Here is a 21,923-nt window from a genome sequence, read left to right as displayed (position 1 = left end):
ATGGGTCGAATTGGCAAGGAGCATTGCAAAGTTAATTAACTTGATTATTAATTGCAAGAGGTACGGAAGTATGTTCTCTTAACTCTTTTATTAATATCATACAAATGTTAGAGGAGTTTGAATATCTTAAATATTCATTCGTAGAGAAGTAGGTTCTGAGATTAAAATTGTGTGCATCACAACAACATAATTCAAAAAGTTGTGTTGCATACAGAACAAGTTACAAGCTAAAGTTTGTAACGAGGATTATTACCACCACCATATACTTCACAAACTTTTTCCTAAAAAAGAGAGAAAGAAATCATATTAATTATATAAGAAATGATGACTGAAGGCTATAGAAACTGATATGTACTCATAATGCAAATTAAGTCATAAAAAAGAAAATAAATAAGAATCGAGCCAAGGACAATATTCTTGCTTGCTTCTTATAGAGTCCCTAAGTATAACCAATACATCTCATTGTATTCAATCAATACAAGATTTCCAATAAAAGCACCAATTGAGGCTCAGACTAAGTTTCATCATAATTATAAATTTATTACTAGTTATAGCTTGTTTCAGGGAAAACAATAAAAACTTGCACTTTACCTGTCATATAATGCATTAAATACGAACATGCAACATAAAAATAAATAGTTGATATAATATATGGATAGATAACACACCTTATCTTTATCATTTTGCCAGAGTTTTCCCTGGTTCTTGTAGACTGAATGATCATCAGAAGCTTCAATGGTTCCCAAAATCTAAAATTTTATTCCATAAGTAGTGATTTAATACATATCAAATATATATATATATTAATTACTTCAAGTATTTAATACCTAAGAATATAGTCTATTATAGTCTTATTGAACTAACTGATATCCAAAGAATAATAAGGAGAGTAACTTGAAATAACTGATACCATAAAGGCATCAACGAATTAGAGTTATAAGAAGAGAGGAAGAAACATACCTTTGACTTTATCCATTGACAAAGTTGATATTTTAGAATATTAATTTCCTCTTCAACTTTCTTCCTTAAAAGAGTTTCTTTCTGAAGCATTTTTTGAGTTCAACAATTTCCTCCAGAGAAGACAAATTCTGTGAAATAAACTTCCAGAGGCACATTACAATATAATTTAAAATGTTAGTTGAATTGGAGAGTGAAAGAAGAGACCAGATATGGCATGAAAATCAGAAGCCTAAGTGATAATTTAAGATAACCCACACATCCATTTCTAAATAGATCTGCTACATTTATCTATTATTCCATATATTAAGTTTAAGACGTTATAATAAAGCAACATATTCATCACTATATAAGCCAATTTTTTAATGTCTGAGATATTGAGATGATCAAAAGCAATAGTGAATACTTTATATTTAATAAATTCCCATCATTTATTTTAGTGTTTTTTTTCTAGTTGAATTAGACATGTATAATTATTACATCCTTAGAGACATCAGTGTGCCAAACACGCTTTATGGTGGATTAGAGTACAGAATAAGCAAAATGTGTTGTTTTATTTGATGCTTTATTTTTCAAACTTCTGTGATGATAATAGAGGTATCATTAAGAAACAATTATATAGGAAGCTCTTTTTCTCATCTGATATAATTACCTCTTTGTTAGATGTCACATCAGTGGCATTATCTTTCGCTCCATTTGCGATTTTGTCACTGCCTTGTTTTGACTAATTCATCTTCAATTTCTCTTCAAGCTTCTTTATGGATTCCATGTAATCTTTCTGATACTTTAATCTTTCCTTCTACAAATACAAAAAATGAGGATTACAACAATTAAAACAACTATAGGCACTTATCAGATCAGAAGTTCATGTATTAAAAAAAAAAGGTGACCTGAGCTACTTTTCTTGCTTATAAAAAATAATAAAATGAAAAGCTGTTAAGACCAATTAGCTTTTAAGAGAATTTTACACATGAAGGAACACACTTGAAGAGACAAATAAACATGCCAAAATTTTCAAAGGAACATGATGCTTCTGGATAATATTAACACAAATATTTACCTCCAAGGCTTCTGCATAATTCCTTTCAGTCTCAGAAATCTGATTTTGTGCCTCTATGATTATTCTCTCAATTTCATCCTTAAATGCTTTCTGCTACCTTTCATGTTCCATAATAAGTTTATCTAATTGTATATCTAGCCTTCTGGATAAATATTTGTAATCAAATTCCTTCTTAAGTTGGTATAAACTGTGGAAAAAAAACTGCCTCAGTTTAAAGCATATGTCGCATTGTTGCTAAATGTTGCTAAATGTAAGTTGTTCCTATGAATAAAGGTCAGTCAACAAAGGAAACAATAAAAAAAGACTCATTTTGTAATAAGAAATTCAAACACTCATACCTAACTTATCAATAAGCTCTGAACCAGCTAGATCAACTACAACTAACTTTCCCTTCCAACCTAAAGGAGCCTTTAGAGTTTTACTTATGTGGGAGATGTTACCATTTTCATTCAAAAGAGTTGAATCTCTTCCTTTCACATGCCTCTTCACATTTACCTGTAGCAGTTTATGTGATTGTTAATGCTCCACCTTAAACAATTTAAAAATTTTAAAATTCGGAACCATTGAAGTACCAAGAATTACATATTAAGTATTACCATCAAAATAGCATGACTACGAGAAGATTTTGTGTTTGTTGACCGCGTTTTTGGCCAACGACGTGAGAATGTCAAAAACGATGAAACCTTCAAGAGAAATAAAACGACACAGACGGTTTTGAATAGAAAGTAAATAACACACGCAATTTTTATAGTGGTTCAGCCCCAATATGTTGGTTATAGCCTAATCCACTTAGAGTTGTGATTATAGATATGTACTCAAGATCAGATGAACTGAGCCAACTGAGTTTCTTCAGTACAGATTACAAGAATACAAGAATTCTTTCAGATGCAAGCACTTTCTCTCTCTAGAAAACTCAAACCCAAAATTTCCCCAAAAGTCTAAAAAGAAGAAGAAGCCCCTTTTCTAATCCCATCAGCCATATATTTATAGGCTTAGGATCATACATTGATATCCCCTAGGATTGGGATATTTTATTATTCATATTATATTTAAAGTACAAAAAACATTTAAAATGTAACAGAACACCAAATTTGTGGGAAAAATGAGAGATTCCCGCGTGTGCCAAGACCGGTTCTTGTTGAAGCCGTTTCTGGGAATCTTGACTTAGTCCTCCTCTGTCTGGTCGACCCATATCTCCTTCAAGCTGGTCGAACACACCTCTACTGAACAATCACGCACATGGCTGGTAGGACACGCACTCCTCTGGTCTAACATGGCACTCTGGTCTAGCATGCCATGTCTCTCGTCTAACATGGCACTCTGGTCTAGCATGCCATATCTCTACTTGGACAATCATGCACTTGCTGGTAGGACATGCACTTGCTGGTAGGACATGCACTTGCTGGTAGGACATGCAAGTGCTGGTCGGACATATGCATGCTGGTAGGACATGCAAGTGCTGGTCGGACATATGCATGCTGGTAGGACATGCAAGTGCTGGTCGGACACATGCATGCTGGACATATTCAAGTGGTACGACATGCAAGTGCTGGACAGCAAAGTCAGTCCTGGTCGGATGCAACTTACCCGGTCGGTCATGACACCTCTCAAGCAGTCAAAACTCTTAATTGATGTACTGGGTCACTTCTAAGCCAGATCACTTTATCACAACTCTGAGGAGCCAATATATTTATTGACTTATTAATGTGTCTTTTACGGACCATGTACTGCCACTTGTCACCTCTATTGCCACGTCACTGATCTCCATTTTTTGGGGATAACAGTGTTCAATTTTGTATTTGTAACAAAACAGTGAGCCTCTCCAAGTCTTAATAGTTCAACAAAACTCATATGGTCCCAAATTTCATTTATTGTAACCCCTAGTAGAGAAACATCTCTAGTTTTGGGGTCTTCCACTATGGAAATGTTATCATTTGCAGGATCAAGAAGGTCATGTATAGTTTCCATATAAAGCAGCAAGCATAGATGGAAAGAAAAAAAACTAGGATCATTTGGAAAAAATTACAAATTAATCAAAGCACAAAACAAGTTTGATTGTTTATGAAATCAAATATCTGACAAGGAATATACATAAGATTATGACTATGTATAAAAAAAATAAAAGAATTTGCCTCAAAATATAACAACCTGCAAATATGAAACTGACACAGAATCTATCTCTAGAGCAATATCTGCTAAAATGTCCTCCATTGAGCGCACCATTATGCCACGAGCAGTTGTGCCTTCTTCTCCAAGTCTTCCAAGAGTATATGTTTTACTTGTACCAATCTGTCTATATGCCATGACTGTCCCATTATAACCATCTAGGACACTCTGGGAAAAGAGAATTACAAAGTTCCATGTTACTTAATGAAATATCTACAAAAATATAGTTTGTTTTATAAAAGTTCTAACACTAATAATGAAAGAAAATTTGATGTAGATGCACCTCCACAACAGGTTTTTCCATAACTTCATAAATACGTTTTTGTGATGCAAAGTCAGTTAGCACCTCATCAAACTCGAATGTATCATAGTCTAATTTCAACCTTTTAAGCTGATAACAAAAGAAAAAGAATCTAATTTAGTTACCACAAGCATCAAAAAATACTGTCTGTAGATGGTTGGCAACTATTACCTCTGACTGTAACTCTACACAATCAGCAAAGTCAGCATTGGCTATCAATTCCTCCGAATTTCGGGGTCTCAATCTTACAGCAACTCGAACTCTTCCAAGAATTACATCCACATATAGAAAAATAAAGTGGAATTAATTAAATTATAAATTTGACATTTTATTAAAGGTAATCATAATTTCTCTTTGAATAAAAACAACTAGACAAGCAAGTACAAAAAGGGGACAACCAACGACAAAAGTATGTGGACTAAAAAAAATACAATGATAATGTTAAGATATAAAAAAAACAAGTAATCTTTTTTATTTTGTTGATAACAAGAATAATGTTGCTATTGTGCCTGGTGCTTATTTATTTCGTCCTAGCTATGCGATGCTTACTATACGAGAAGCTGTTGGTTCAACAGTTGCATGACATTCTCAAAAGGTTATTCCAAGAGATATTTATTTGGTTATTTGATTATATTAATGCTTATTAAACATTAACCGATATGCAATCCAAGATTATGATAGTATTATTTGATTGATTTGATAGGGAAGATGAGAAAGACAAAATGATAATGGGGCCAATTTGAATTAATATTATGCGCCATTTAATTAAAGTTCTAAGGTCACTTGAGTATAGATAGTTTTAGTAATGTGTGTAATATAATAACTTGTTTATTTTTTAAACTCAATTATTGTAAATTTGGTTATGTGTCATGATATTATTGACTATTTTAGATGAATGATATGATATTTCATGACCTCATTAGTTTTTCTTTTATTTTTTATTTACCCGATTCAACAAGTCAAGTGCAAAAGAAAATCTGATTTGGAAGGCTTTGGTGTGCTGACATTTGGAAGATCGTGAATTCCTACATTTACTTTTGAATATGCAACTGTTTAAGACTATTTTGTTGACTATTATGAGAATATTTTGTTTATGTTAATTAGGTAGTGTTGAATATCTTAAGACTTTTGGATTGTTTTTTAGATAATCTTGAACGTATTTTGACACAATTATTTGGTTATATGTGTTATGAACCATATAATTGGTACTCAAAAATATATTTGTACAATGTTAAGGGTGTCTTAAGTATATTAAATAAAGTGGGTTTGAATTAAAGCAATAAAAAATAATTATAATGTACAGGTTTATATAATAATAATTAAAGCTTATCCAAATATTAGAATAATACAAAAAATGTGTTATTGTATCTTTTACAATAAAACTGTTTTATAAGCATAAAATTATGATATGCAAACTATTTTCTATAATGTGTAAAGTGTGTTATTATAAAGTGTAACATAACACTATTTTATAAGTACAAAAAAGTGTTATATAATCTACTTATAAATAGCATAATGAAATACTTAACTAACTATTAAAATAACACAACAAAAGTGTTATCGTAGGCTATACCATAACACATGTCTATAACTATGGAAAAGTGTTATGCAAAGTGTTATGGTATATATTTGATAATACTTTTTCGGTCTTATTGAAAGTATTTTTTTTTCTTGTAGTGGGCCTACATGCATACTAATACTCGTAATCATGCATCTCATATAGTCAAATAATCATATAGGCATGCTTATCACATAATCCTACATTTAATCATTTAAATCACACATAATCAAGTTTTGCCCTCTCGACACACTAATCAAGGCCCTTAAGCCTTATTAGTAATTTTGGGTCGTTACAATTTAATTCATTTTATTAATATTAATACCAATTTATCAATATTAAGAAAATTTTCCCAATTGGCTATAATACTCTCTTTTTGAGACTTTGCAGTAAAATCCTCAAAGTTTCTTCTATTTCTTTTCTCACAAAATATTAATAAATAATTTAACATTATTTATTTCCATTGCGCTAGTCAATATGATATTTTTATAATTAATAATTTATATAATTATTCATGACTACTAGGTTCATTTTGATAAGAGATGACATGAGGATCATGGATCCATGAACTCAAGCTTCAATAAGTTACTATGAGTTTATTTATAACAAATAATCTCACTACCTTATTAATTCCTCATGACTCCACTATAGACTTAGAATTGTACTCTTGAATTCATAAAACGTTTTACACCAAATATAAATACATTATCTATTGTTATAACAATATCCGTCATTCAATCCTCTATGGATGATCTACTAATGAGACGGGTGAAAATTACTGTTTTACCCCCCATTGGTATTTTATCATTAACTCCTACAGAGTTCCTTATAAATGATATTTCCGTTAATTTAATTACAGAATTGAGTACTCTATTATTTAACACTTGAATCAAGCTATAAGGAAATTATCGTTTCACTTCTTAAATATAAGCTATAGATTGCATATCTATGATAAATACTCCCACTCAATTATACTACCAAATCTCCAATATATAAGTACGAGCTAGTCCGTAGGGTAAGCTGGTAGCGAACAACTCAAAAGACTTGAATAATACAATTAGCACAATATTAATCACTCAGAATTAAGATTGAATTGACTTATGGTCAACATTGTGACTTACAGTATCATAATTTTAAAAAATTCAACAAGCCCAAAATAAACTATTAGTTATCATGTGCATTCTAATCCGCAAAACGTAAATTCCCAAAAGGTTGGTCCACATGTACATCCTCGCAGGTTGGTCCACATGTACATGTAAGGTTGAGCTTACCTACAACACAACACAACAAGATAAGCTACACGCTTAGTAAGAACAACTTAACAAACATAACCACATAAACAGAGTAAGAACTTAATTAATTGTAACTAGGCAGATAATCAACCAAGAATAGGATTTTGATGAAACCAAACCCTAACATACAATTTGAGAATGTGCGAACATCGTGGAAAACTTATGGTCATGCCTCATTACCAGAATTTATAACCTGAAGGTATACCTGCACGCAGAAAATCCCAAAGCATACATACAGTCTTAACTGGTAACATACATACTTACTTAATCAGTCGTATCACAACATACATACTTACATAGTCATCATATCATATCATACATACTTTCTTATGGTTCCAGAGGAACCTTCGACATAGCTTAACATATCTCAACATATCTTAGCATATCTCTCCATTGCGTCGACGAGTGTAAACTAGTTACACAGGTAACCCAGACTCCTAGAGGAATTCAGCATACTATCTTAGCCATAGAGATTTGATTTCAGAATTAGATTACTTACATGTCAGGAAGTTTAACCGGACTCTTATGTCATGATGTTAAGCCGGACTTCTTACATACCGCGATGGCCAACCGATTTTAGCCACACAGGTATCGGTGGCAAACCAGACTTCTTACATATTGCGATGGCCAACCGACTTAGCCACACATGCATCGGTTGCGAACCAAACTTCTTACATATCGTGATGGCCAACCAACTTAGCTACCAAAGCATCAATGGCGAACCAAACTTCTTACATATCGCGATGGCCAACTGACTTAGCCACACAGGCATCGGTGGCGAACCAAACTTCTTACATATCGCGATGGCCAACCAACTTAGCCACACAGGCATCGGTGGTGGACCAAACTTCTTACATATCGCAATGGCCAACCGACATAGCCATACAGGCATCGGTGGCGAACCGATTTCCCACATAGTTCCCCAGTGGCTAGCCGGAGTACAAAGTTGTCACGGTAGCTAGCTGGACTGCTTACCTTAGTCATGAGTATGCGAATTCTCTACGACCACGGACTTGAGTAAACCTTCTAGCACTAATTCAAATTATTAACTATTAACTCATTTATCTAAACTAGTCATTAATATGTTGTAGCCAAACATATCATAAGTTGTCTTACCCGGATTCCTTAGCGCTTGCTTGTGGAAACCTTCTATCCATAACCGAGCCTTCAAGCTTAGATAACAATGTAGTGAAACCACACAGTGACTTAGATCAAACTATGGCATATTCTTATAGTTAATATTCCACAATAGCTACATGAAATAAATTCTTAGGGATTCTATACTATAGTCTCTTATTCATAGTGTATAAGGCCAAATTCTGTTTCAGTCTTAACGGTATCATAGGAAAATTAGTCTCTCCGCAAAACGCTCACCGCCATGCATTTTAATATTCTTTAAATGAAGAACTCACTTATTGGATAACTCGTATTTTGGTTTTAGGAAAAAGGAGTTATGCTCAACTCATTTCTTTAGAAAATACCAACTTGTCGTCTTCTTATGAAAATTTACCTATTTTATCATTTACCAAAATACCGCTTAGTGATCTGTTTCAAATAATATTTAACAATGTCATATCGCTCTCTTAAAGGTTCTACAAAACCCAAACTCCCATTCTTACCAATTCTTACCCATAACCTAGGATCTCTCTTTATGTTTTTTTTTTTTTAAAAGAATGGCAATTGGACCCTTAACATATAAAATGGTAAAAATTAACTTTTCGTTAAGGTTTGAAATTGCTACCTTTCCATTTTTAGGGTAAACTTAGAAAAATTATTTCTCTTAAACCCTAAAAAAAATTCTCTCAAATTTTACAGGAGTCCTTGTACACATCTTAAATAACTACCTTCAATATTTTATAATTTTTGGGATGGAAAAGCCCATTCAAATTTTTAAAGCAATCTGGGTAGTGCCTGCTGCCCAGAAGTTTTTCCTAGTTTTTATGGTAAATTTGAAAAATTATTTCTCTTACACTGTATCCCAGTTCTTTCTGAAATATTACAGGGATCTTTATACATGTACAAATTAGCTTGCTACAAAATTTCATAATTTTTGGAATAAAAGAACTTAACTAAATGTTTAAAGCCATCTCGATAGTGCTTGCTATCTATAAGTTTTGTTTCTAGATTCTAGGGAAAACTTTGAAAAATCATAACTCTTATACCTTAACATATTTTTATTTAAAATTTCACAGTGACCCTTAAACATGTTTAAACTAACATCTTACAAAATTTCATAGTTTTTTTGTTAGTAAAACCCATTCTAAAGTCAAAACAATATGGGCAGTGCATGCTGCCCAGAAATTTTCCAGATTGACATCAAGATGCCAAAAACTTCATAACTTCGGTTTGAAAACAACTTTTCATGATTTTAAAAAGCCTAAACTCAAGTAATCATCTAGAACTATGTAAACATTCAAATTATTTCCACAAACAGAGGTAGTATGGTACAATTTGACCCATTGGAAGTCAGACCATGAAAACTTGGCAGCATGCATTTTTACACATCCTAGCAAAAGTAAACACAACTAAAAAAACCCTAGCCACATGCATCCATGCAAATAAAAAAATCAACCAATCCAACCCTCAAGCATAAAATAAACTTCAAAAACCAACAAAACAACCTATACAACCAGATCTAACATCAATAACAAAAAATAAATCAAAACCAACCAAAGATCTACCTTTGATGGTTCTAGCTTGGAGATGATAGTCCTCAGCTTGTCCAAGCTTCCTTCTTGGATTCTATACCCTCAAACCGAGCCCCATAGGTTTCACATGCAAATTTTTAAGAGAGTGTTAGAGTAGGAGATTTTAGATGAATAGAAAAACACAAAAACTCTAGAACCCTTACCTTTGTTTTCACTATATCACCAAAAAGCTTCAACTTTGAGATCCTCCTGGAACAACCTCCCTTGAACCCTAGAACACAAGAACCATGCAATGCATGGCTATTACATAACATGCATGCATATTCCACCCCTTAGGGTTTCAGATTTGAAGAAGAAAAGAAGTGAAATGGACAAGGTTTCGTACTTACTTCATCACTAGTCTTCCCTTGAGCTCCTCCTTCCTTAAATGGAGAATGAGTGAACCAAGATTGCGAAGAGAAGAGAAATGACAGCCAAGGGGCTTAGGGCTTTCGGTTTTGGGAGTGTTGAGTGGAAGAGAGAAAGTTTGTTTGAGTGGACAAATTGATTTTCGAGGGAAGTGTGTAGTTTTGGTGAAAAAGGATTAAGGACAAAAATGTGGAAGAGCACTAATCATTAGGGTAGTCTCTTAACCTTCCCCATGATATGTGTCATAAGACACTTGAGTGCATAGGCATAGCCTAGCCACCCACCCTTCTCTCTCCTCCCTTCTGAAAAGACTCTTATGCCCTTGCCAAATTTTACCACACTTTAAGGCATTCAAGGACCCTTTGGTAATTTCACTTCTAATTTCTAACAATAATTTTACCCTACAATTTTTAATTATCCCAAGATAAAATTAATTAAATAAATGTGACCAAAAATAAATTTTGTCACATAACCCATAATTTTGGTAATTTACTCAAATTGACCAAAATGCTCTTAGGGCTCGGGCAAGAATTTCCATTCTTAAACCCAATCAACTGGAATTAAATCCTCAATAAATTTTTAAAGTTATTGGCTCGACTGTAAAGTCCCAGTGTGAGACAAAATTAATATTTTTATGTCATAGTATTTCCTATTTAATTAATCCAAGAATTTTAACCGATTAGGGTTTTTGACCCGGTCCACGAACAAAAGTCTCGATTTTTAACAAAAACTGCACTTACTACATCATGGAAAGCATTCACACATCACAACTTCTTGTGACATAAAATGTTCACCTGACATAGTACATAATACAGGGAATGAACTAGGGTTTTACCTGGTGCCCTAAACGAGGGGTGTTACATAGGAAGTCTGAAACCTTTGGTAAGTTTCAAGACTTCAAAGTTGAGGCTTAGAAGCAATTTGGAAATACTCTTAAAACACTTCGATTAGAACAAGGTGATGAATATTATCATTTGGAATTCAAAGATTTCATGTTGTAGCATTGCATTCTATCCTAACTCATTGCACCTGGAACGCCTCAGCAAAATGGTGTTTCAGAAAGAAGAAATAGGACCTTGTTGGACATGGTCAGATCTATGTTAAGCTACTCTTCACTTCCTCTCTTATTATGGGGATATGCACTTCAAAAGGCAACTTACATTTTGAATGTAGTTCCATCTATGACCATAAGTAAAACGCCAGTGGAACTATGGAATGGTAACAAACCTAGTTTGCATCATTTCCACATTTGGGGTTGTCCTGCTCATGTTCATAGACCTAAATAAGGGAAACTTGATTCGAGGTCTAAAGTGTGCATTTTCGTGGGCTATGCTCCAAAAACAAGAGGCAATTACTTTTATAGTCCCAAGGACCAAGAGGTAATTGTTTCAACAAATGTGACCTTCCTTGAACACAACTATATGAATAACTATAAACCTCGGAGCAAGGTAGTTTTGGAGGAACTCACAGCTGATAAGATTCCATCACCTTCATCATCATCATTAAATGATAATGGAAAAATAGAGGAAAGCACTAATCCTGAAAAGGAAATCCTAGTGCCACATCGTAGTGGGAGGAATGCGAGACAACCTGTTCGCTACGAACATGAGGCACGTATTCTTGTTTCTAATACAGACAAGGAAGATCCATTAATCTGTAAAGAGGCAATGGATGGTCCTAAAAAGGAGAAAAGGCAAGAAGTCACGAACCAAGAAATGGAATCAATGTATTCCAATTCTGTCTGGGAGCTTGTAGTCCCAACTGATGATGTCAATCCCATTGGGTGAAAATGGATCTTCAAGAAGAAAAGAGGTGTAGATGGGAAAGTAGAGACTTTCAAGGCAAAGCTAGCAGCCAAAGGTTACACTTAGAGAGAGGGTGTTGATTATGAAGAAATATTTTCTCCTGTGGCCATGCTAAAATCAATTTGCATCCTCTTATCCATAGCTGCTACCTATGACTATGAGATATGGCAATGGACATCAAGACAACTTTTCTAAATGACTTTCTTCATGTAAGTATCTGTATGGTACAACTAGAAGGGTTCATCAAAACTGAGGAAGATCAAAAGGTGTGTAAGTTGGTGAAATCCATTTATAGATTAAAGCAAGCATCTAGATATTAGAATATCACCTTTGATGAGACAATTAAAACATACGGCTTCGAATAGAATGTCGACGAAGCATGTGTGTATAAATATGTCAAAGGTAAAGTACTGATTTTCTTAGTTCTTTACATGGATGACATTCTCCTCATTGGGAACGATGTAGAGACATTGTCAAACATTAAGAAGTGGTTAGCTAAAAAGTTCCAAATGAAATATTTGGGCGAAGCGAGCTATGTTCTGTGAATTCAAATCCTAAAGGATAGGAAGAACAAGATTTTGGCACTTACTCAGAAAAATTATATAGATAAGGTGCTTGAAAGGCTCTCTATGGAGAATTCTAATAAAGGTCAGTTATTGACTAGACATGGAATAACTCTATCCAAAAGCAATATCCAAAGACAACTCAAGAGGAAGAGGACAAGAGATTGTATCCTTATACTTTAACATTTTGGAGTCTAATGTATGCTATGTTTTGTACTAGGCCCGACATATGCTATGTAGTAGGGATTGTAAGTCGCTATCAATCAAATCCTAGATTGGAACATTGGATTGCAGTAAAGCACATTCTCAAGTATCTTAGGAGAACGAGAGATTATAAGCTTATATATTCAGGGGGTGAGCTAAACCCTACAGGATACACTGATTCTGATTTATAATCAAACAAAGATGTTGGGAAAACTTATAGAGGATCTTGTTTACTTTCATGTAAATTATATATCAAACAAATTAATATAAGACAACATAGAACATGTTTCTAGAATTGAATTTAAACAGAGATAATGATAAGAATGCTTACATTATACGCATCAGAATGTATTAGTCCTTCCTTCAATTTTTCTAACCATTGAATCCTTTCTGTGGCAGGGTATCACCAAGAAACTAAACCAATCTTCAAATTTCTTCACAGCCTTCCAAAGTATCCTTAGAATCACCTAGACCAGAGTGGGCAATTCTCAACACATGAGATAGATAAAGAGAGAAGAAGATAATATAGAGGCTTAGAAAATCACCTTTTCTGTAGAGAGAGCCTAAAACCCTAAAGCATCAAGAATAGATCCTTTGTTTATATGTCAGATCGTCTAATTTTAACTCTCACTGAGCATTCCATTTATAGCCTCAATTAGGTCATTTATTTAATTAAAAATCAATAAAATAATAGATAATATTAGCCCTTAGGTCGAAATTCTCATGGGCTTTAGGCTCGTGAAATTTCCCATTTAATTATAAGTCCGTTGGACTTAAAATCAAGGTTTGTATTATTTTCTATTGATTTAATTAATTAAATAATTATTTAAATCCTTTATCAAATTAATTATTTATAATTTTAACCTTGATTTAAACTTATTTATTAATTTAGACACCAAATTGTCTTAATTAATAAATCTATCATGAATTCTCTTTTCTTCTCCAAATTGTATAATTAAATCAATTAATTGAGACTCTCTATATGATAATTCTAATTGATAATTAGATCAATTAATTGAGACTGTCTAGATGATTTTATCCAAGGTACAGTGGGGATCATGGGCCTATAAAATCAAGCTCCAATAAGTTATCATAAATGTACTAAATTATTAATTCCTCATGACTCCACAAAAGACTCAAAATTGCACTCTTGAAATCATAGAACGCTCTATAAGCAATATAGATACATTATTAGTTATCCATTGTTACAACCATAATTATCACTCAATCCTCTATAGACGGTCTACAATTAGATGGGACTAAAATACCGTTATACCCTTCATTGTATTTTATCCTTAAAACACTTAGTTTTTTGTAAATGATATTTTAGTAAACTAATATTAATTACTGAAATGGGATCTCTATCATTTAGCACCTTGAACCAAACTAAAAGGAAACCATCGTTTTACTTCTTCATCAGAAGCTATAGATGTTCATATCTATGATTAACACTCCCACTCAATTATACTACCGAGTTCCCAAGATGTAAGTATCGGCTAGTTCGTAGGGTAAGCTAGTAACGAACAAGTCAAGGAACTCAAATAATACAATCAGTTAGAATACTAACCATTCAGAATTGAGATTGAATTAACCTATGGTCAACTATATGATGTGACTAGAATAGATAATAACGGTATGTTCACTTATCCTATCTACTGTCAATATCGGTCTAGTTCGATTTAACAAATACATCCGATCTTATCTACTTTGCTAATGTTCTGGAAAGAACATAACACTACAATGTGTAAGTAGATTATATCGTAGATTGTCAAGTTAGTGTAAATCCTGTGCACTGACTAAACTTAGTACTAACTTATGTTTGAACATATAACCACATTTATATTTCACTATGATTACGTCACTATATGTTCGGGATTTAATAAAAGTTTATATTAAACAAATAATCATGAAAATAAAACATGTGAGTAAAGTGATTGACCAAGTCAAAAATGATTTCTATTCTTTTATTGATAATAAAATGAGATTACAAAGAAATTGTGTTTTAATTAGGGCATAAAACCCCAACAAAATATAGTCGTAAGTTGATGTAATGCCCTGGTTAGCCAAGACAATTACACGGTGTATTTAAAATAGTGCTAAATGAGTCATTTGGCCATAAATGTGCATCTAAGTGTGGTTAACGGTATATGTTAAAAATTTCGGTCAAAAGGAGTGGATATTTTATTAAAACGTTAAGTTGTACATGGGATGTAACGCCCTGGATAGCCAAGACCGTTACACTGTGTATTTATAAAGGTGCAAGACTTGCTAATCAAGTCGTTTAATTTGAAACGTGTCACTGAAACTACAGTTGAACTAGGGTTAAAAGATTTTGGCCTCAAAAGCTTCATTTCTTATAAACAAACATTTTCTTTACATGGAATCCCAAAAGTAGTAAAGTTAAAAGACAGTCTACAAAATTTCAAGATTAAAATATAGTTATTAGCCACTCTAAGGCAAAACAGACAATTAAGCTTTTCTCATCTTGTATCACTCCTCGATCGTGGCGGCCGATCAGCTGGCTATGTACATTCAGCCCCGCAGCTCTCCATCTCAAGATTGGTCCAACTTGCCTTTGCCTTTACCTGCACCACGTAGCACCCGTGAGCCAAGGACCAGCAAGAAAACACAATAACAGAGCATAATCATTAAACAAACAACCAGATAACTCATACAATATAAACACGTACTCTATAGTCCAAATATTCATGTTATTCAAGCATTCAGCATACCAAGTACATCATTTCATATCAATAATCAATTCACATATGATAACCAGGGTTAACGCCCTCACGCTGCACCCTCTATTTATCCCACTTACTCCGGCCCGCTTAAACCGAGCTCAGTGAATATTAAGCTGTCCTCGGCTACCAGTGGCCGAGCCGCGCCTACCAGTGGCCGAGCCGCGCCGTGTGCACAAGTATTGTTTACGGCACCCTTAGGCTGTTTATCACATGTCCCATGGTATATGGCATAATACAATCTATGACATCATACAGATATAGGGAGCTCTTAGTCCCATCACAAACACATAACCGGGTGCAGTTTTCTTACCTTTAGATTTTGCTAGCTTTGTTCAATTTGATCCTCAAGCACGATCCCGTCTGAGCCCTAGTGTACACCTAGTCACAACCATAAATCAGAATCGTCACCAAACCTTAAATCCAAAACCTAGCCTCGGAACCAATCCTGAGCCCTTGGAAAGCCCTAATTCCACCAAATGGGAAAAAAGCCTAATAATACTTATCCCTTATAAGCCAAATGACCAATTTGCCCTCCCTTTATTCCTAAGCTTTTAAATTAACCTAGGGGCATTTTGGTCATTACACCCAATTCCCGCTAATTCCTCGAATGTCTCTAATATTTACCGCTTACTTCCCGACACCCAACTAATCACCAACTATATTCCTCGATATCAAAATAGACTCCAATATATTCTCTAAATTCCCAAAAATACCCCCAGGCTCGCCCCGACCCGGGTATAAATCCCCGCCGTGACTTTTTCGTTGAACTGCTCACTAGGATCGCCTCGAGTCACAGATTACAAATATATAAACATAATAATGTGGTCTTATCAATTATCACAAATATATATTATGCCCTCAACGGGCCAAAATTACGAATATGCCCTTCTAACCTAGTCAGGGCCTACATGCATACTAATACACATAGTCATGCATCCCAGATATTCAAATAATCATCTAACATGCTTTTAATCATTAAATCACATATAATCCAGTTATGCCCTCCCGACACACTAATCAAGGCCCTTAAGCCTTATTAGTGAGTTTGGGTCGTTACATGGGATCCCATAATAAACGTTTACAAAGTCATTTACAGTTCCAAAAGGGTAATTAAAACTCAAAAGTTACAACTCGGCGACCTAAGCGGAAAAAATAGGGTTTAACCCTAGTTCCTCTAAGAAACCTTGGCCGTGGTGGTCAAGCAGCCGCATATGTTCACGTCTCCTCCAAAGCTCTCCAACTCATGGCTGGTCTAGCTTCCCTTTCCCCTTACATGCACCACATAGCACCCGTGAGCCAATTCCCTGCAAGAAAACTTAAACATGCTCATAAGCAGTTAATAATACGTTACCAAACCATAATAAGCATGCCTAGTAGTAATAACCCTACTCATGCATGCATTCCCTTCATATAAATGACTAAAGTGTCATATGGGGCCAGATGCCCTAATTAAATGATTAACTAAATCATATCGGGGCCCATTTCCCAGTTACCTGATTAATAAATCACACTGGGGCTTAGTGCCCTAGGATATGAGACTAATAAGTCACCCCGGGACCCATTGCCCTATTCTCTGTATGACCAGCCTTGGAGCTGGCCCAACATACCTGGCGATTAATTTTCCTCGACCATTGGGACGAACAAGCATATGATGCGCTCCTGATTAGGCCTAACCATATCGACCAGCGCTTAGCGAGCACGATCCTAATCCCGAGCCCCTAGCGATAACCTAGTCACAACAAAGTATAGAATCTTGTCAATAACGAGTAAATAAAGGCTTTCGGGCCAAGTCCTACCCTTCGGGACGTTGAATCCTACTAAACCGGGTAGTAGGATCGATCCCGCCGCAGCTCAAAAGGGCCAAAAGGCACCAAATTCTCCCTCGTCCAAGAGAGCAACGACACCCCAAGAACAGGGCCGTGACTCAACCTGCAAACTCTATTTTTTCTCTGTTTTTCTCAAGCCAAATCCCTCCAAAAACCTCTCCAAACATAGCCAAATCCCATAAAAAAAGTTCCCAATCAACTCAACATCCCAAAACCATCAAAACCCAAGTTACAATACAATAAAAAACACATCAAAACCATAAAATCCAATCAAAGCTTAGGAACTCAAAAAATCATAAATTAATTCTTAGATTACCTTCAATTAAGTTGTTTTCCAGCTAAATCCTCTAGATGTCAAGCTTCTAATCTTCCCTGAAAACGTTATGACTCTAACGTTACTTGAATCTGAGCTCTAAAACTCGAATTACCTTCAAAAATGTAACAGACGGTAAAAAAAAAGAGAACAAGAGAGAGAAAGTTTGAACGTGTTTCTGTTTTTGTCAGGTTACTTGGAGCTCAAGTAACCTTAGGCAAATCCCAAGGCTTGGGGTACCCAAAAACGCCCTCCAGATCTCACTAACTCCAAATATATCTTTGAATAATCATTACCTTTACCCAATATCCCAGTAATGTACTAAATACCCAAAATACCCCTTGACTAACTTTTAGTCCAGCATTGGTCCCGTTGTGACTTTCCCGGTAACTTGCTCCCTTGGATCGCCTCGTGCTGTGTAATCCAAATATATCAACATAATAATGTGATCGCACACATATATCACATATATCCCAAATATACCCATAACAGGCCAAATTACGAAAATCGCCCTTCTGATAAGAAATTGGCCCACATGCATATTTAATACACCTAAACATGCATATTAAGTTATATTATAATATAGCTCACATAATTCTTCAATGATACACATAAATATCACATAAACACATAATTATCCATGGTTTTCCATCTTGGCCAGGTAATTTAGGACGTTATAGTTCATGTCTGGGTCAGTTTTCCCTCTTGGTGGAGGAGTTGTATTCTAGATAAGTATTAGAAAATTTAGTATTGTAGATTCAACCATTGAAGCCAAGTATAAAGGTGCTTGTGAGGCAACTAAATAAGTGGTTTGGCTTTTAAAATTCTACATTGATATGAAATTAATTCCAGATATGGAGAAGCCATTAATCTTGTACTATGACAACAGTGAAGCAGTAGTGTAGCGTCTCGAAATTTTACTTAGCTAGATAATAGTAGTAGTAGCTTGTAGTATTGTAGTTTTCGTGATTATTGGTTCAAGCCAAGATTTAGTTGGAAACTCATAGAAATAGTTATGGATTTTATAAGTTGAACCTATAGTTTAGAAATATTAATTTTGACATAAGGTTTGATTAATATAGCTGGTCCTAGAAATGATATTTATTATAACCTAAGGTTTAGATAGAATAATTAAGAATGCGACACTTGTCACATGCATGTTTATTAATGATATAAGGATTTTAGATGAATAAATTAATAAAGGATAAATCTAGAAGGTCTAGAACCTTCCAGCAGCTAGTAGGATTACATTTTACTCAGTCAAAGTAGTTTAAACAAACTTCTAGTGTACTAAAAGTGTGAAAAAACATGTTTAAAATATCAGCGTATGCCGATATATCGCAGCTATAGGAGCCGATATATTGCCTAAGGTTGATACTAGAAAAAAAGTCGACTTTCTAGGAACGAAACCATGAAGGCTCGGGTCAAAGGGGTAGGCGATATATCGCCCATAGGGGGCAATATATTGGCCCTTTATGGTATTTTTTAAACTTTGTGGAAACCGAATTAGAAATAGCCCTCAATAACTTAGAATTGCTCCATAATATTTTTGACTTAGTTATGGGCATCTGTTGAACAGAAAATTCAAATTTATTCAATTATTATTATTCATTTATTTGTTCTTTTTTCAAAAAGGTTAGTTTCACTCCTTTAACTCTATAAATAGGACCTTGCACTCAGCCATTTCATTCATCATTCAAGCATTCTTCAAAGCGTCCAAGCTGCTTAGTTTATTTTAGAGAGAAAACACTAGGGTTTTGGGATTAAAAGCTTTCCAATCTAAACTTTTCTAAACACATGGGAAGTAAGATAGAGTGACATTTTGATATTGAGGTTTAGATAGAATAATTAAGAATGCGACACTTGTCACATGCATGTTTATTAATGATATAAGGATTTTAGATGAATAAATTAATAAAGGATAAATCTAGAAGGTCTAGAACCTTCCAGCAGCTAGTAGGATTACATTTTACTCAGTCAAAGTAGTTTAAACAAACTTCAAGTGTACTAAAAGTGTGAAAAAAACATGTTTAAAATATCAGCGTATGCCGATATATCGCAGCTATAGGAGCCGATATATTGCCTAAGGTTGATACTAGAAAAAAAGTCGACTTTCCAGGAACGAAACCATGAAGGCTCGGGTCAAAGGGGTAGGCGATATATCGCCCATAGGGGGCAATATATTGGCCCTTTATGGTATTTTTTAAACTTTGTGGAAACCGAATTAGAAATAGCCCTCAATAACTTAGAATTGCTCCATAATATTTTTGACTTAGTTATGGGCATCTGTTGAACAGAAAATTCAAATTTATTCAATTATTATTATTCATTTATTTGTTCTTTTTTCAAAAAGGTTAGTTTCACTCCTTTAACTCTATAAATAGGACCTTGCACTCAGCCATTTCATTCATCATTCAAGCATTCTTCAAAGCATCCAAGCTGCTTAGTTTATTTTAGAGAGAAAACACTAGGGTTTTGGGATTAAAAGCTTTCCAATCTAAACTTTTCTAAACACATGGGAAGTAAGATAGAGTGACATTTTGATATTAAGGTGTAGATTAAAGTTCTAGTCCATCCAAGGTATTCTTATCCTCAGGTCTAGTTCATTATAGTTCTTTTTATTCTTTCATTTTTTTCTTCAATATCCTAACTTGTTATTATGGCTTTTTGTTAGGTGTTTGAGTTTCTTGAAACTTAAGGTTTTTGGTAAGTTACTATCTTAATTGTTTAGATCTTCTTTTCATCTCCATTTCTTTAGAAAACTTATGGATCTTACTGTTTGGTTTTAGGAGTTTTCAATCCCGCTCTTTTCTCTAATATCTCAATTTTTGGTAAGGAAAATAGGTTAGATTGTATGTGTTATGATATGTTCATATGCTATGTTATGTTTATTTTCTACTGTGATGCGTCGAAGCAAGGGTTAGGCTGTGTGTTGATGCAAAATGACAAAGTGATAGCCTATGCCTCAAGGCAGCTGAAGGAATACGAGCAACGCTATCCAACACATGATATGGAGTTGGCAATGGTGGTCTTCGCATTGAAAATATGGCGCCACTATCTTTATGGAGAACGATGTGAGATTTATACGGACCACAAGACATTAAAATATTTCTTCACGCAGAAGGAGCTCAACATGAGGCAGTGCAGGTGGTTAGAACTAGTAAAGGATTATGATTGTGAAATACTATACCACCCAGGAAAGGCGAATGTAGTTGCAGATGTGTTAAGTCGAAAGAGTTACGTAAATCTGGCAGCATTATCGGGAATTGAAAAGTCACGTTAGCAAGAGTTGATTAATGCCAGAATAGAACTAGTCAGGGGTCAACTAGCTAACTTGTCCATCCAGTCGAATTTACTAGAGGATATACGGATTGGGCAAGGGCATGATGACACGTTAGTATCGCATATGACTGCAGTCAAAGAAGGCAAGACTACAAATTTCTCTATATAGGGACAGGGGTTCTTGAGATATAAGGGTTGGGTGTGCGTGGCGAATGATTATGGAATTAAGATGAAGATTTTAGAAGAGGCACACACTACCCCATACTCAGTTCACCTGGGGTCGACTAAGATGACTCACGACCTTAAGGCACTATATTGGTGGCTGGGAATGAAGAAAGACGTAGCAGAATATGTCTCCAAATGCCTTATATGCCAGCAAGTAAAGGTGAAACATTAGCGACCCGCAAGCTTATTGCAACCACTTAGTATTCTGGAATGGAAGTGGGAAGATATAGCCATGGACTTCGTGATAGGATTACCATGAAAAAATAAGCAACATGACTTGGCTTGGGTTGTGGTAGATAGACTCACCAAGTTAACGCACTTCCTGCTTTTGAAGACTAAGTACACTACAAACCAGTATGCAGACATTTATGTTCAATAAATTGTACGACTGCATGGAATCCCTAAGACCATAGTATCCGATAGAGGATGAGTGTTTACATCAAGATTTTGGGGAAGCTTGCAACAAGCCATGGGTACCAAGCTAAGTCTTAGTATGAAATTTCATCCTCAGACTAATGGTCAGTCCGAGCATACCATACAGATTTTAGAAGATATGTTGCGCTCTTGTGTA

The 21,923-nt window shown here is 34.7% G+C and overlaps 1 protein-coding gene across 1 annotated transcript in view; it reads right to left on the bottom strand.

Moving 5' to 3' along the window:
• Positions 1 to 812: 812 nt before the first annotated feature.
• Positions 813 to 21,923, bottom strand: part of LOC133825025 (kinesin-like protein KIN-UA) — a 40,122-nt gene continuing 19,011 nt past the window's right edge. Inside the window, exons 2-7 of the mRNA XM_062258027.1 lie at positions 4,656 to 4,746; positions 4,467 to 4,574; positions 4,167 to 4,351; positions 3,799 to 3,992; positions 2,614 to 2,642; positions 813 to 2,512 (exon numbers count right to left, since the gene is read on the bottom strand). Of these exons, the coding sequence (XP_062114011.1) occupies positions 2,342 to 2,512; positions 2,614 to 2,642; positions 3,799 to 3,992; positions 4,167 to 4,351; positions 4,467 to 4,574; positions 4,656 to 4,746 (778 nt within the window). The 3' untranslated portion in view covers positions 813 to 2,341. The remainder of the gene's footprint in view (positions 2,513 to 2,613; positions 2,643 to 3,798; positions 3,993 to 4,166; positions 4,352 to 4,466; positions 4,575 to 4,655; positions 4,747 to 21,923) is intronic.

The sequence above is a fragment of the Humulus lupulus genome, chromosome 3, assembly GCF_963169125.1.
Source record: "Humulus lupulus chromosome 3, drHumLupu1.1, whole genome shotgun sequence".
NCBI lineage: Eukaryota > Viridiplantae > Streptophyta > Magnoliopsida > Rosales > Cannabaceae > Humulus > Humulus lupulus.
Note: the sequence above shows the minus strand (reverse complement) of the source record. Positions and strands in the feature narration are given on the sequence as shown.